The sequence below is a fragment of the Prionailurus viverrinus genome, chromosome A1 (genome assembly GCF_022837055.1).
Source record: "Prionailurus viverrinus isolate Anna chromosome A1, UM_Priviv_1.0, whole genome shotgun sequence".
Taxonomy (NCBI): Eukaryota; Metazoa; Chordata; class Mammalia; order Carnivora; family Felidae; genus Prionailurus; species Prionailurus viverrinus.
Window position 1 is genome coordinate 82483237 of NC_062561.1, and position 15921 is coordinate 82499157.

At 61.1% G+C, this 15921-nt stretch overlaps 2 protein-coding genes across 6 annotated transcripts in view; both read left to right on the top strand.

Moving 5' to 3' along the window:
- MCF2L (MCF.2 cell line derived transforming sequence like) overlaps positions 1 to 2161 on the top strand; it is a 133657-nt gene extending 131496 nt beyond the window's left edge. For 2 of the 5 annotated variants that reach the window (XM_047848954.1, XM_047849188.1), the window contains one exon: positions 64 to 2161. In XM_047848954.1, coding sequence (XP_047704910.1) covers positions 64 to 304 — 241 coding nt within the window. In that variant the 3' untranslated portion in view covers positions 305 to 2161. The remainder of the gene's footprint in view (positions 1 to 63) is intronic. The other 3 variants (XM_047849041.1, XM_047849270.1, XM_047849120.1) reach the window with 3 other exon arrangements.
- F7 (coagulation factor VII) lies at positions 625 to 13455 on the top strand. Its single transcript, XM_047855943.1, has 10 exons — positions 625 to 737; positions 2946 to 3090; positions 4450 to 4561; positions 5734 to 6029; positions 7260 to 7284; positions 7843 to 7956; positions 9533 to 9673; positions 10664 to 10773; positions 12242 to 12365; positions 12837 to 13455. Exons 1-10 carry the CDS (start codon positions 625 to 627, stop codon positions 13430 to 13432), a joined length of 1776 nt encoding a protein of 591 aa, XP_047711899.1. The 3' UTR covers positions 13433 to 13455.
- Positions 13456 to 15921: the final 2466 nt, after the last annotated feature.

The window sequence follows — 15921 nt, forward strand, 5'->3', positions numbered from 1 at the left end:
CAGGCCCAAGACCCTGGGGCAGGCCCGCGGCTGGAGCCCCTGACCTGCCCCCGCCCCTTCCAGGTATGTCAGGAACCTGACCTCCAGCAAGGAGAGCTGGGTGCCGGCCAGCAGCCTCTCCACGCTCCTCGGCACGTCAGGCTCAGCTCAGTGCCTGAGCAGCTCAGGTAAGACCCCCGTGCCGTGCTGGCTGCGACTCGAGCCCGCGGGGTCCGCGGCCTCGAGCTCGGGCGTGCAGACGCGAAGCCGCAGCCGTTCTCGCCTGGTTTTCCCGCAGAGTCCAGTGCAGGCTCCGCCCTGCTGAGCGCCTCGTCCAGCTGCAGCGAGAGCTGCGGGGCCCCCCTCTCAGACCTGCAGGGGTAGCGCCGGGCCGCGCAGGATGGCAGCCTGCGGACCTCTAAGTGTTCCTTTGCTTGGGCTTGCTTAGTTTGGTGAGGGACGGTGCTCTAAGACCCTGGGAAAGGAGGACCCTGGCAAGACCCGGAAGAGGAGCCGCCCGCTGCCCACGAGACTTGGCGGTGCAGACACAGGGGCACGCAGAGGAAAGGTTCTGGAAGATTCTGTCCTCCGGCCTTCACGCCAGGACCCCCCTGACAAAGGCGGAGAAGTCAGCTCCACGGGAAGATGGCGGCACACCGAGCTTCCCCGCAGAACCAGGATAGACGGAGGGCTGTGGGGCAGAGGAGCAAACATGTGGCAGGTGCCACGGGGCCGTCGTCCGCCTCCACCGGGCCGCGGTGGGGAGCCCGTCCCGGCCACTCGGCTTCGGTTCCTGCCGCATCTGGGCTGGTGCTTCCTGCAGGGATCAGCACGTTGTGGGAGGGACCGCTTCCCAAAGAAGTGGCCAACCTACTGACCCAACAGCTTGGTGGAGGACTTTTTGATTTTTACAAGAAAGCAGGGATTAATTCCATGGCCATTTTTTGTGGTACTTTGGCCACTAATCTTTACCAAGAATCACTGTGTTTACATGAAATGACAATTTAATACTGTATTTGATACAAAACTATTTTCTGTTACTGGGGTTTACACTGCAGCGCGTTGTTTATACTGCTGGAGATTTGAGGGCTCTCTCTTGGGGACCAAAGCCCTCTCCAAGGCCGGCCTGGTCACTGGCGGTTGAAAACGCATCCCTCGATAAAATCCAGCAATGTTTCTACAAACAGGAGTAGTAGAAACCAAGGAGAGTCCTTTATCTGTGTAGGTTAATTTTCAAAAGAAAATTTAAACTATAATTTAAAATATTTAGTTTCTTTTCTACAAAAATGGGGAACTTGATTTTTTTAACTAGCTTCACTGAATTAGGATTTTTTATCGTTTTTAAAGAATACATAAAGATGCAGTTTCCGCGGGGTACCACCTGAACCGGTGCCCACACAGGGCTCAGTGAAAGCTCCAGCCCTGGCACCTGTGCCGGCCTCCGCTGCTGCCTCCCAGGCTCGGGCAAGTCCCCCTGAACTCAGAAACGTAAAGGTTACAGAGCTCATCACTGAAATCGAGGCAGAACTGGAAAGAAAACTCTTCTGGTTTACCTTTTTGTGTTTCTCAAACAAACTCTGTTCTCCGGAAACACTTTGTGTATCTGGTGGGGGCGGATCTCTTTCTACGTGTGCTTACGTGGATGTGTGTGCATTGGTGTCCCGTGTTAGGGACGCACGCGGCCTCCGCGATGCTGGAAACCGTCACTTTACTGCCCTCCCTGAGTCCCGGGCCCACCGCAGCCTGCTCCTGGCCACACGCGAGCCCCCACCCTGGCCGCCCCTGCGGTGCGTTAGAGAAAACAGCCGTGCAAGACTCAGCAGCTTTCCTCAGTGCCCCCCGATTTACTCAGTGCGCTGACTGTGCAGAGACCGCCCCAGCCGCCTCGCCCAACACTCCCCCCCCCCCCCACCATTGTAATCTCTTCCTCATAAAGGCACTTTAAAACCTCGTGTTTCAGTCATTGCTTTTTGTTTGGTTTGGGGTCTTTTTTTTTTTTATTGCTGATGTAAATGAAATTTAAAAAAATCAGAGTTCTTTATTGTATGGATGGAGTTTGAATAAATATCAGCCCCTCTTGCTGTCTGCCTTCATCTGTAAAAAGCCCAGAATTCTGCTCATCGCGCTCAGCTACACGCAGCACTGCAAGCGCCGTTACAGGGGAGGCAGGTGGCAAGCAGGACCCAGACTGTGTCCCCTATGCTTCCCTTTGTCAGAAAATGATGGAAATAAAGTAAGCGTGTTGTGTCAACACTGTGAAGGTAACAAAAGAAATGCAGACTCCCAGTGCTGGGTCATTGGGGTCCGGTGGTGGAAGGGATGTGGTGGGGAGGGAAGCGTGACGGGCGGAAGCAGGAATCCGGAAGAGCAGCCGGGAGCCACTCTCTCCCACGACGCTGGAATCGTGCTAGGCTGACCTGCCAGGAGGGGATCAAATCGGATGCATCACATAATTCCTGAAAGACACCATCAAACAAGATTACACAAGGGCTGGAAGAAAAGACAAGAACAGAGACTAACAAACCCTGACCTCCCAGGAGCCCCTCCCACAGACCTGAGGGCTGTGCCCCAGAGGCAGGTACACTGTTGGGGTTGGCCACTGGAGCGCCTGTCCCCTAGTCCAAGCGGAAGGCGTGGCCATGAGCGGAGGGTCGGGGAGGGGGCCGCTGTTCACACGGGGCTACGCAGGCTGGCCCTCTGCACTCAGCCACCCTGTCCTTCTCCCCTCGCCCCTCCTGGCCCGGGGTCTGGGGTAGGACTGCTCGGTACCGTGCTTGGTGGTCTTTCATGAAGAAAAAGCCACTTGGAAGCGTCAGTGGGGAAGCGGTGCCTCAGCCACGACCCCACTGGCCTGTGCTGTCCCCCACCTCCCCAGAGGACCCTGGGACTCGAAGGCTTCAGTCCAGCACATGTCCCAAATCCAGGCTGCCTGGCAGCTCACCCATGGGAATCCCATTTCCCCGCAGCTTCGGGCAGTCGGAGGAGGAGCGTCCCTTCCCCACGCCTCCTGGCCAGTCGCCCACTGAGTCCACGGCCAGACACTCCTCGCGCTGCTCTGAGAACAGCCCAGCCGCGGCCCCGCTCAAGGGGAAGCATAGGCACCTGCTGACGGTGTCCCCAGGATGCAGTCTTGCTCAGAAGCAGGACCCTTGCCGGTAGAATTGGTTATGATGAGTCACACTGGAGTGGGGGCCCTGACCCACGGGTAGTGTCTCTGTAAGGAGAGTTAGATCGGGACACACACCCAGGCCGACTGCAGGTGGGGCACAGAGGCCCCCAGAACTCCCCAGCGGGAAGGGGCAGGCAGGCCCTCCCCCGGAGCCTCCAGAGACAGCAGGGCCCTGCACAGACACCGTGCCCAAGGGCCTGTGGCCTCCAGAGCCGGCACAGGATAGATTTCCGGTACGGTAAGCCCCGCGCGTGCAGCCCTGTCATGGGGCCACCAGGAGTCAAGAAAGTGCTGAGCTCAAGGGCGGCTCCCCTGCAGCCTTTGAGAGCAGGGCTCATGGGTGCTGCATGTGGACCGACACGGGACCGACAGCACCTCCACCTGCTCGGGTGAGACATTCGCCAGATTTAGGGGCAGAAGCTCAAGGCTGAAACGCTTCTCCCCAAGCTGGGAGGAAACAGAGCCAGGACTCTGAGAATCCAGAGAATCCCCAGAAGGTGCGGCGGAAAGCGGGGGGGTCCCCCCCCCACCAACAACAGACTCCCAAGCAGCTAGCAATCTTAACCATTAGTAACACCTGAGGTGATCAACAAAACATGTTCTCTGCAGAGACTGACTCTCCCACTTGGGGAGTGGAGCTGGGACCCCGCCTGCAACAGCTGGGCCGTGTGGCTCCCACGCACGGGAGAGGAGCAGAGCGGGCATCCCCAGTCTCCACCATTTGCAGAAAGGATATTTCAGAGGGTCGAGGCCAGACCCCACTGGAGGCTGGACGCCCACGTGAGCCTTGTTGGGGTGACTGACGATGTCCGAGGGCCCAGGATGGTCCAGGTCAGCACAGAAGCCGGGCAACCAAGACGGTTGGTCACCACGGCCTGCGGCCTGGGCCCAAGAGGGCCCGGAGGGACACAGAGCAGGGGGTTCAGCTTGGGGCAGGTGCCCCAGGGCAATGAGGCCCTGTGTGGGTCTCCACCCACACCGAAGATCCACTCTCCTGTCCCCAGAGTTACTCTGCAGGCACACCTACCACCAGCTTGGATCTGTTTCCCAACTGCGGCCCTAAGTCCCCAGGGCTTCAGATTCTCAACCACATTTGAGGCGCACGCGCCTGGTACACATCCCGACACAGACGCTTCCGAGAGGGAACCCCTACTTCACAGTCACAGCTGTGCGGTGGGTACAGACAGTGTCTTCCTGTCCCCGGCGTCCCCCGCACGCCCCGCCCCTGGGTTTGGGAGGCCAGGCCTTCCTCCCCGCCCTCCGTCCCAGCTTGGAGGCCGGGACTTTGCCCGCCTTCCCAGCACGCCTGGAATGTCAACAGACCGTGTGACACAGGCCTCGCCATGGTGTCTGGGTCCTGCGGGCCGGCCCTCCTCTGCTCTCTGCTCGGCCTGCAGGCATCTCTGGCCGCAGGTATGTCAAGGTATAGGGTCCCCTGTAAACGCTGTGTGAGGGGCTGCGGGAGGTTGGTGACCACCTTTCTGGTGGGCACTCCTGTCCCCCCGGGGTGCTTGCTGGCGGCTCCCATGTGATCTGCACTTAGAGTCAGGGCTCGAGTGCGAGGGGGTATGTCTGTCCCCTCCCGTTCTTGGTTGGCCAGCACCAGGGACAGGGTGGGGACCCTGGACTGCACATTTCTGTGACCGCAGCCACCCTCCTTGCCACTACTGCGCCAACGGGCCTAGCTAGGAGGACAGCGGGACACTATAAGCTGTCCTCCTTGTGACTTGTCACTACCGCGGGGTGGCCGTGGTGGAGACAGCAGACACTGCCCCCCCACCCCCACCCAAGCAGCCAGCCTGCGATGGCATGGGCGCCGGCCAGATTCCTGCAGGAGCCCAGGGGACAGCGCGGGCTCCTGGGAAAGACAGCGGGGTGGGAGGGCGGGAACACGTGGCGGTGGCCAGATTCCCCCTGTAACCACCAGAGGTAACTGGTTCCCCGAGAGCTTTGGTTCACATCTGCTGCCCCCTGAGGGTCACCCAGGCAGGTCTCCACCCGCCCCTCCATTTGAGGGTTCCCGCGACCTCTCCCTCCAGACCAGGGGCTCCGCAGGAATACAGAGGCGAGACACTGTCACTGTGAAGAACACATGGGATCTCCCTCCACCTGGGCGGCCCGGGAGCTGCCCCTCCCCCTCCTGCCGCCCCATCCTCCCCTGCTGCTCACCTCTCTGTCACCCGCCCCCCCCCCCCCCCAGGCCCCTGCGGCACCTTTATCCTAGCACTTTCGGTGAACGTCCCGGTGCAGGGACGCAGCCCGTGGCCTTTTGATTATGGAAGTTGACTGGACGCTTTGCAACAGAGTAACTTTTAATCCCCAAGTTCATTTTCTATGTAGACTCCTCCCACGAGTTACATAAGCATATGTATGTGCATATGTACATCTTATTTACAAAAGGGATTACACAGTACAGATCATCGTATCATCTTCTGGTTTCACTTAATATTGTATCTTCTTAAGCGTGTACTTCACGCGAACGAGGACACCTTCACGCAGTGGCTCTGCCTGCTGTCTCCAGGCTGTCCTTGTGGCCGGGTTCGAGTGGCCGCCTCTGAGAACTTCCTTGGGATAAATCCTACCAGTGAGGCGGCCGGCCCGGAGCGACCCCCCACAGCCGCCGTGTTTCCCGTTGCCTTACTCGGAGGGACGCGAAGGTTCCGTGCGGCGGCGCCGTCTGGGCGTGGCCAGCGGCCAAGGGCTCACGGACGGTTCCTCAGTCTTCCTCACCCAGGAGGAGGCCCACGGCGTCCTGCGCAGGCACCGGCGCGCCAACTCGTTCCTGGAGGAGCTGAGGTCCGGCTCCCTGGAGCGTGAGTGCGGGGAGGAGCGGTGCTCCTTTGAGGAGGCCCGGGAGATCTTCCAGAACGCCGAGAGGACGGTGAGTCCGCCCCCAGGGGGCGCCCTCCGCGCTGCCCGGCGTCGGTCCGTCTCCCTACTCAGAGGTCGAGGGCCCCGCGCATCGTGTCGGGGTCACGTTCCCACAAGAACGGCTCTCGGGGCCCCTGCAGCGCCCATGGACGGCGCCTCTCTGCGCGGGGCCCTCATTTCCAGCCGGAAAATGCGCTTTGAAAAGCAGGCCCCGGGGGGGCCCTGCCTTCCCATGGACGCTGCCCGCCCCCGACCCCCTGCCCCCAAAGCGGCCCGAGCTCCGTGCAGGGGCTGCTGGGAGCAGACGGCGGGGACGCTGGCCTGGGCCTCTCCCAGCAGCCCCCGCAGGTGCGGGCAGACACCTCGACGGCGGCTTCAGAGAGCAAACGTGTCGGGGCCGCTGCAGAGAGCCGCCCCACGGCTGTTTGCACGCTGGGAAAGGCGAGTGTCCACGCTGTCCCGCTCCACTCGGGGTGTGGCTATGAGGGGACAAACCCACACTTCTCCTCAGGGATCGTCTCACGCTCACAGTACACTCACCTCACACAGAACACTCGCCTCACACTCACAGGACACACACTTTGTGTTCAAAGGACACCTGCCTCATTCTCGCAGGACACCTCACACCAAACAGGAAGTAGGACTATTTGAGGTGGAGGCTCACATGACCTTTTCCAGGTATAGTGAGGATGGTCATTTCCTGCATTTGTGCCCCACTTGGGTTTTTAAGGCATTTCCCACAGTTGTCTTATTTTATTCTTAGAGTGATCCTGTGAGTTTCAGTGTGCTTGCCCAGAACATTCCTCAGGAATCCGTATTATTGGAGCCTTTGCATCCATTAGCACCTTTTCCTCCTGTCGCCCCGTGTGTGGATGGTCCCCCATCACCAGAGAAGGAAACGGAGGCTCAGAGAGCACGTGTCTTGTCCCAGGGTCACATCTTGGAGGTGGCGGAAGTGGGGCAGAAACTCTGGAATTCTGAATCGGGACAGGGAAATTTGTGACCTCTGGTGGCCTTGGCCATCTGGGGTGGAGAGGCGGGATTAGGAAACACCCCCTCGCCCTGGGTGAACTCACCTCTTCTCCAGAGGAAAAGTCTGGCTTCCGGAGCCCACTGCAAAGGGCACCAGGCCGGAAGCCCCCGGACCACCTCACTTCACCCCAAGTCCCCCGTTCATTCTGTGGGGACCACAGATATTTGTCAATGTGTGTCTCATGCGGCTTCCTCTTTGTCCCCTCAGAAGCAGTTCTGGGTTTCTTACGTCGGTGAGTAGGTGAACGGCCCATTTCGCCCCTGGCCAGCCTCCCCCTCAGCTCCCTGACCCTGGGTCGCCCCTGCCCGCCGGCCTCCCCCTCAGTGCTCTGAACCTGGGTCGCCCCTGCCCGCCAGCCTCCCCCTCAGCGCCCTGACCCTCGGTCACCCCTGCCCGCCGGCCTCCCCCTCAGTGCTCTGAACCTGGGTCGCCCCTGCCCGCCGGCCTCCCCCTCAGTGCTCTGAACCTGGGTCTCCCCTGCCTGCCGGCCTCCCCCTCAACGCCCCGACCCTGGGTCGCCCCTGCCCGCTGGCCTCCCCCTCAGCGCCCTGACCCTCAGTCGCCCCTGCCCACCGGCCTCCCCCTCAGTGCCCTGACCCTCGGTCGCCCCTGCCCGCCGGCCTCCCCCTCAGTGCTCTGAACCTGGGTCTCCCCTGCCCGCCGGCCTCCCCCTCAGCGCCCCGACCCTGGGTCGCCCCTGCCCGCTGGCCTCCCCCTCAGCGCCCTGACCCTCGGTCGCCCCTGCCCGCCAGCCTCCCCCTCAGCGCTCTGACCCTGGGTCGCTTCACAGATGGGGACCAATGTGCCTCGAATCCGTGCCAGAACGGGGGTTCCTGTGAGGACCAGCTCCAGTCCTACATCTGCTTCTGCCTCGACAATTTCGAGGGCCGGAACTGTGAGACAAGTGAGGACCCCACAGTTTGCGGGCAGAGCCCCCACGAGGCTGATGGGCATGGCCGGGCCAGGCGGGGGCTGGGCCCCAGCCTCGGTGGGAAATGGGCTCGGTGACCGTGAGACACTTGGATCTGAGACCCTCGGGTGCTAATTCTTGATCGCCCCTTGTCTGCTTCTGGAAAATACAAACCCCTTGGGCTCCCAGTGCTGGGGAATTCGGATACACCTGGACGGGGCCCCGGGGAGGGCACGTTATCACTGCCCAGCATCCCACTGAGACAGTGAGTAAACTTCATCTTCCCTACTTGCTATTACGAAAGTGTGAACTATTTTTTCACCATTCTAATGTTAAAATACTGCGAGGTTGAGGGGTTCCTTGGGCCGTCTCAGGGTCAGTAATTGGCTGGGAGGACCCATAGCACTCTCTGAAGGCCAACATACTCAAAGTTACGGTGGAAGGCTACAGATTGAAGTCAGCACGGAGACCAGTGTGAGCTTCCAGGTGTCCTCAAGCAGTGGGGTCTTACAGACAGTCTTCCTTTCTCCAAGAACAAAGTGTGACGAGACTTAGGGAGTATCACACTGAGCCTCCACGTCCAGGGGTCTTCTTGGGGCTCAGTCACGTACACATGGCTGACCTCCCACATGGCTGGCCTTAGTCTCCAGCCCCTCCAGAGGTTGAGGTGATACCCCACCATGAATCACATTGTTACACCATCCAGTGTGGCCAAAGGCCCCCAAGGAAACATCATTCTTATCTGACAGATGGAATTAAATTAAAAGTGTCCAACTTAATCAGCAAGGGTGTGGTGGTCACCTCCCGGGAGCTGAGGGCAAAGGCAAATCTCTCTTTGGGTAACTTCAATCCTTTGCCACATGTGTACACTCTGATATTCAAGGAGCTCTTGTGGGCCACAGCCACCTTCTGCTCTAAGCAAACCAGGGAGAGTAAAGGAAAGACTAAGGAAGAGGCTTCTTGCCAGTTATCTGGGGCTACAAAGCCTCAGTGTCCTTGCCCAGCCCTTTATGCTCAGGAGCCCTGGTGTGAATCCCCCAGGAGCTTTGATGCTCAAGAGCTCTGGTGTGACTTCACTTCCAGGCCAGGCCTTCCTGCTGGGGGCCCTCAACTGGCACAGAGAGCTAACCCCATCTCCCACATCCTAGCACTGCCCTTCAGAGAGGGTGAATGTTCCTTATCTCCATCTGTCCAAGCCAGTGGTCAGCCCCCGCCAGTTCACTGGGGCACCTGGGCCTGGCTATGGAACCATCTCATCTGCCTGGCCTCTTGCCAGCAGGTATCCAATTGCGGTGAACACTTTTACTGTCCCCAGGCCCTCCCCGGCTCCCACCGGCTGCTGGGAGGGGAGCACAGAGGCCCCATGTGTCAGCCCTATGTCCCAACTGGCTAAGCTGCTCAGACGTGAGACCGCACACAACCCCAGGTCACCCTTCCGGATCGATCTAGAGCAGGCTGGGACCTGGCTGTCTCTGCAGCCAACAGCTAAGCACCGTTTTCATGCAGAATGAGGGCTGGCTCTCCCTGACTAGCACAGGCCCCTCTCAGTCTGTCCCCTTCCTGTCCTCAGACAAGAAGGACCAGCTGATCTGTATGAACGAGAACGGAGGCTGTGAGCAGTACTGCAGCGACCATGCAGAGACCAGGCGCTCTTGCCGGTGTCACGAGGGGTACGCGCTCCAAGACGACGGGGTGTCCTGCGCTCCCACAGGTAACGGTCCTCAGGGGCCAGCTCCGGGGGCTGTGCTCTGTTTTGTGCCCAACGAGCAGCCACCCATTCCTGTATGGCTGACAGATGACAAGGGTGAGTATCACTCACTGAACACCTACTACACGCTGACCACGCCCTGCCCACTCGAGAACAGACCACAGCAGGAGCCGCTCCAGAGTGGCTGGTCAACCTGCCTGTCCAAGGCAGGTCCAGAGGAGCCAAGGGAGGCCCTGCCCGCCCCACCGCTGTCCCGTGGGGTACCCCATGGCCACACGTGGGGTCTGCACTGACTGTGGCACAGTCTGGATGCCATGTCTTTTTTTTTTTTTTAACGTTTATTTATTTTGGAGACAGAGACAGAGCATGAACGGGGCAGGGTCAGAGAGAGGGAGACACAGAATCTGAAACAGGCTCCAGGCTCTGAGCAGTCAGCACAGAGCCCGACGTGGGGCTCGAAATCAAGGACCGCGAGATCATGACCTGAGCCGAAGTCGGACACTCAACCGACTGAGCCACCCAGGCACCCCAACCACATCTTTTTTTAAAAGGAGAGCACTTTGACGAAAATGTAAATTTTCCCCAACCCGGTCTCGAACTAACACAGTCCCAGCAGCTCAGGTGCCCAGGCCTGTCTGTGCAGAGTGAAGTGGGTCCCACCCCCGCTAGTGCCTGAAGCTCAACCCCCACCTCTAAGCGGTGTCTCCGGGCCCGGGGACTTTACTGCGGAAACCAGAGGAGCCGGGTGAAAGTGCTGTGGCCCAAGGTCTGGTCAGCCTTTAGACAAGCGTCCACCTCCTCAGGCAGCACGTCGTTCCCCTGGGGCGACTGGCAGAACCCAGTTTCAACAGGGAGGCCCTCTGTCCCTGCAGAAGCAGCTCCCACAGAGGTGGGCCTGCCCTGCCAAGGGCGTGCCTACAGGCCGTGGAGCCTGTCCCTCAGCAGCTGTCCCTCCAGCACGGACCCCGAGGCCTGATGACCTTTTTCCCACAGTGGAGTATCCATGTGGAAGAATACCTGTTCTGGAAAAGAGAAATGGCCGCGACCCCCAAGGCCGAATTGTGGGTGGCAAGGTGTGCCCCAAAGGAGAATGTCCCTGGCAGGTGAGGCTCTAGGGCCCCTGGAGGAAAAGCAGGAGGTCGGCCGCGGGACCCCGGCCCCTCGTCTCCTTCCACTTTGCTCCGAAGCCCACGCCTGCGCGCTCACCTCCATCCGTCAGTCCGGGTGTCAGCACCCCCAGCAGCACCTGCCTTCTGGCTCTCCCCTCCCGTCTCTTCCCGTCTCCTCCTCGGGGCTGCTGCCTCTCTCCCCTCCACAGATGGGAGAGTCCAGGCCACTGGTGGCAGATGGCAAAGGCAGGATTTGAACGCGCCACTATCTGCCCCTGGAAACGGAGGCAGGGCAGGCTGTCCCTGCACGTACTCAGGTGTGTGGGGCAGCCTGTGAGCCTGGTCCCTGTTGGAAATGCGGAGCCTCAGGCCCCCAGACCCACTGGGCCAAAATCCACCTCTCACAAGAGCAGCACGCGTGCACTCGGGTTTCAGAGCCAGACCCAGTGGTCCTCGGGGCCCTGCACGTGGACACCCGAGTTGGACTGTTCAGAGTTGTTACCACACAAGAGCCTTGGAAGGGATGATGGTGGCTCACCAGTCCCCCTGGGCCTGACTCCAGGTCGGGGCAGCCCCAGTCCTCCAGCTTTGCTGCCATTTGGCCGCGTGCAGACCAGAAGCGGCATTTTTGGCTGAGCCGGTGGCCCCTCCCACCGGCCTGGCCCTGCCCCATCCCACCTGCCACAGGTGGGAACAGGCGGTCGGGGCCTGCGTGGCACCTATGCGGTCCCAGGCCCACTCCTCAGCTGGCAGGACCCGGGGTTTTGGTGTTCCGAGGATAACGTAAGCTAGACGCGTCCTAGCGGGACTGGTGTGTTCGCCAGAGTGCCCAGAACTGGCAGTGTGTGCGGCGGAGGGACCGCACGGGTGGGTCTCTGTTGTTTACAGCAGACAGCACCTGGGAGGGCTCTGTGCAGGGGGAGGGGGCTGCAGCATGCACGCGCCCCCAGGTCCTCAACCCCAGGAGAGAGATGGGGAAACTGAAGCCCACTGAGATTCAGGCTCCAATCCAGCCAAACCACTACCCCAGGCCTCCTCTCGTGGCTGCGGCTGCAAAGCCAACATCAGCTCCTTCCGCCTGCCCGCGGTGGGAAAACCACTGTGGGGAAAAGGCCTGCACCCAAGCTGCACTCAGGACCCGCTCAGCACCCTCCTTGCTTTTAGAGAGAAGAAAAGGAAGCATTTATGGGGCCCACTGTGCACCAAGAATTGTGCCCAGTGCCGCAGCACGTGCCCTCTTCCCCCCTACGCTTGGCCCGTCTTTGTGGACCAGTCTTGCCAGCTCCTGCTGGTGGTGCCAGGGATGTGCAGAGGAACTGGCACCCACGCCCCGTGGTCGGGCCAGTACCCGCAAGCCCCCTGTTGCCTTAGCTGGCTGGGGAGACGGGCCGCGAGGGCCCTGGGTGCACGGGAAAAGCGCTCCCCACGGAGGGGTGACGCGAACTCTGCTGTGCCCGGCCAGGCTGCACTGAAGCTGGACGGCGTGCTGGTGTGTGGGGGCGCCCTGCTCGACGCTGCCTGGGTGGTCTCTGCAGCCCACTGCTTCGACAGAATCAGGAACTGGGAGAACCTGACGGTGGTGCTGGGTGAGTTTTGTGGCTCCTCCACCTGCTGAGCGTGGCTTGTGAGCGAGACCTGCCACGAGACGAGTGCCTCCAAACAGAGAAGTGGGCAATGTCCGGGCGGACCCTGGTGCCGCAGGGTCCCACTGTGGCCACGGTGCCCTGGCCTCTCCACCCACGGAAAGTCACGGAGGTGATGCTCTGCTCTACTCCCTTCTCACTTGAGCCAAGAGCCCCAGGGTTACCTGGTGGGTGATGGGACACCGAGCGCCCCCAGGGAGGGTCTGGGAAGAACTGGGGGGATCCACCACCCCTCCTCACGTGCCCTCAGCATGCCCAGATTCACCCAGATTCGCCTTGATTCACACTCCACGCGGAGCCCTGCAGTGGCTGCCTGGGGGTGCCGCTCCGGCCAGCCTGGGACGGAACACAGGGCCCCTTCTGCCCCAGAAGCAGGCTGAGGGGCGGGGTATGAGCGGTGCCGGTCCCCCGCAGGCGAGCACGACCTCCGCAAGGAGGAGGGCGAGGAGCAGGAGCGGCACGTCGCCCAGATCATCATCCCCGACAAGTACATCCCCCGCAAGACGAACCATGACATCGCCCTGCTGCGCCTGCGGACGCCCGTGGCCTTCACCAACCACGTCGTGCCCCTGTGTCTGCCCGAGAAGTCCTTCTCCGAGAGGACGCTGGCCTTCATCCGCTTCTCCACCGTCAGCGGCTGGGGCCAGCTGCTAGACAGGGGCATCACGGCCCTTGAGCTCATGGCCATCGACGTGCCCCGGGTGATGACCCAGGACTGCCAGGAGCAGTCACACAGGAAGGCGGGCTCTCCGGCAATCACCGAGAACATGTTCTGCGCCGGCTACCTAGACGGGAGCAAGGATGCCTGCAAGGGGGACAGCGGGGGCCCGCACGCCACCAAGTTCCAGGGCACCTGGTACCTGACGGGGATCGTCAGCTGGGGGGAGGGCTGTGCAGCCGAAGGTCACTTCGGGGTGTACACCAGGGTCTCCCAGTACATCGAGTGGCTGCGCAGACTCATGAGCCAGAGCCCAACCTCGGGAGGCCTCCTCCGGGCCCCGCTGCCCTAGCCTCAGTGCAGGGCCACCCTAATAAAGCTGCCACTCGTCCCTGCTCTGTTCCAGAAACACCCTGCACTTCTGGAGTGGGGGAAGGGGGTGCAAAGCTGGCTGAGCAGGATGTGCCCGGGAGCACCGATGTGCCTGCCAGGGAGGGGATGCACTGTTTCCCAGGGGACCGTGCTCCCCTGACCGCCGTTGTGGTGGTGCGTGTGCACATCGGCATGCATACATTGGTGCCTACACATCGACACACACACACCTGCATCCACACATCGGTGTGCTTACACTTGCGTGCTCACACTGGCACACACACCTGTGTCCACACATTGGCGTGCTCACTTGCGTGCTCAAATCTTTACGTTCCATTCCTGTCTTCTTGCACAAGCATGTCGCCCTCATTTCATGTACACGGGAAGCATCATCCATTCATCCTGGGGACTATCCTTCCAGATCTTTCTGTGTACGTAGCTTTGACCATAAAATGTGAGGCTGTCACCCTCCATATGGCGTTTGTCACTGGCCCACCCGTGAGCACACCTCTGGAGCGCCCTCCTGCCACCCTGGAGCGCCCGTCCTCACCCTGTTGAGGCCCTGCTTGTCCTGGAGCCACGCTTTCTCTCACACTCACAGCACCCCGGAGATGGGCCTTCCTCCACCGAGGCTGTTTTCCAAAACCAAGAGCACGTGGGCAGGTTTTGGAGGCTGTGGTTCCCCAAACCCTACAGAACCGGACGTCCTCTTCCCGTCAAGGTCCCACAATGAGGGTCCCAAGGAAGCCCTGCCTGAGAGCCACCAGCTTCCTCAGTCCTGCCGCATCAGTGGGACCGGGGAAGGACCCAGTGAGTGACATTTTTATCAGATCCCTCAGGTGATCGTGGGGCCCGCTCGGCCTAAAGCCACACAGGCCATGGAGGAGGGAGAAACAAGCCGTCTGGTGGGGGAGGGAGATGACACAGAAGTGGGGCCCCCCTAAACACGGCAAGGCGGGTAAGGGCCCTGCCCCCTACCAGACACATCCGCGGGTGGAGGGGGCAGACTGGTTGCCCCAAGCCTGGAACGCCAACGGTGCTCCACACGGGTGCATTTGGCGCCGGACTTGCTGGGCTGAGGGATCAAGCCGTATTTAGTGTAGAGTGAACCCAGGCCACCTGGTTTTGTCCAAGTGTCCTGGGACACGCCCGTTCCTTACATGGCATCCTCGGACAGAGATGGTCCGGCCAAAGAGACTATCTGCCCCTGGAGCCGGACATGCTCACCATCTGGGCCTTTGCACAAGAGGTTCGCTGGCAGCCCAGCCGGCCGCCAGCCGGGGTCTCAGCAAGTGGACGGCTGTGCACCTAAGGAGACCCACCAGTGGGCGAGTGCGGCCTGCCTCATACTCCTGGCCAAGCCACCTCCTGCCCTGTGCCATAGCTCCTTGTCTTCGAAACAGGGGCCTCGGTGCTGGTGACCAGGATGGTCTGGAGCACGTAAGATGAGGGCCCTGGGAGGGCCCGCTGTGTCATGGACAGTAAAGCCAGTGTGCAAGCCTCTGGCGTCCTCCCCATGGCTCAGGCTGCAGGTGCTGAGGGGAGTTTCCTGCGTGCAGAATCCAGGAGCTGCCAGGAGCCCCGCGCCCGGGGCACAGGAGCTGGCTGGCCCCATTTCCTGGAGAGGAAAGAAGAGGATGGGCTGGCACACTCGGGCTTCTCTGGCTGTCAGGGGGAGACACAGGCCCCTGCCCGGTAGAGCTGCCATGGCACGGGCACCCGGTGACATCGGGACAGCCCCTAAAGGCTAACATGGCCGATGAGCCCACAGGCTCCCATGTTACCCCCAGCACCGGGTGCCAGAGATGGGAGGGGCTCACCTGGGACCTGGTCTCCCCCACACGCTGAACGCACCCAGAGACAACACCACACACAAAGAGGCCGGCGAGACAGGCCCAGGGCACCCCCTGTGCCCAAGGGCCAGGCTCTGCATGTCACAGCGGCCACCCTGTGGACGACCAGCCAGAGCAGAAGACTTTTGGGACATCACTGCCGCATTCGGTCTGTGAGGGGTGGTTGAGCACCCACCGTGTGCCACACACCCCTGCAGCAAAAAGCAGACAGCCTGAGGCTTCTGTCCCAGTGAGCAAGGGTGTCAGAGGTCACTCACCACGTGCAGAATGTCAGGTGTGGTGGGCGCTGTGGGATATGGGGCAGTGTCTCCATCCCTGTCTCTGTCTCCTGCTGTCTCTCTGTCCCTGTCTCTGTCTCTCCCTGTCTCTGTGACACCCCCCCCCCCCGCCCCCGAGGGCCCTGGCATGTGGCCCACGCCCACCACGTGGCTGGACTGCCACGGGCTGAGCCTCCTTGGGCTGGGGGGATGCGGCAGGTGTATCTCCCACGTCTCACGTGCAGTGCACTGGCCAGGAGCCCCCATACTCCTCACCCCCTCTCCCGGGTGGCCGGACCGGCTTGAGAGAGGGAGAGACTCACCGTAAGGCCCCCGATCTGGGGGCTCACTTCCCTGAC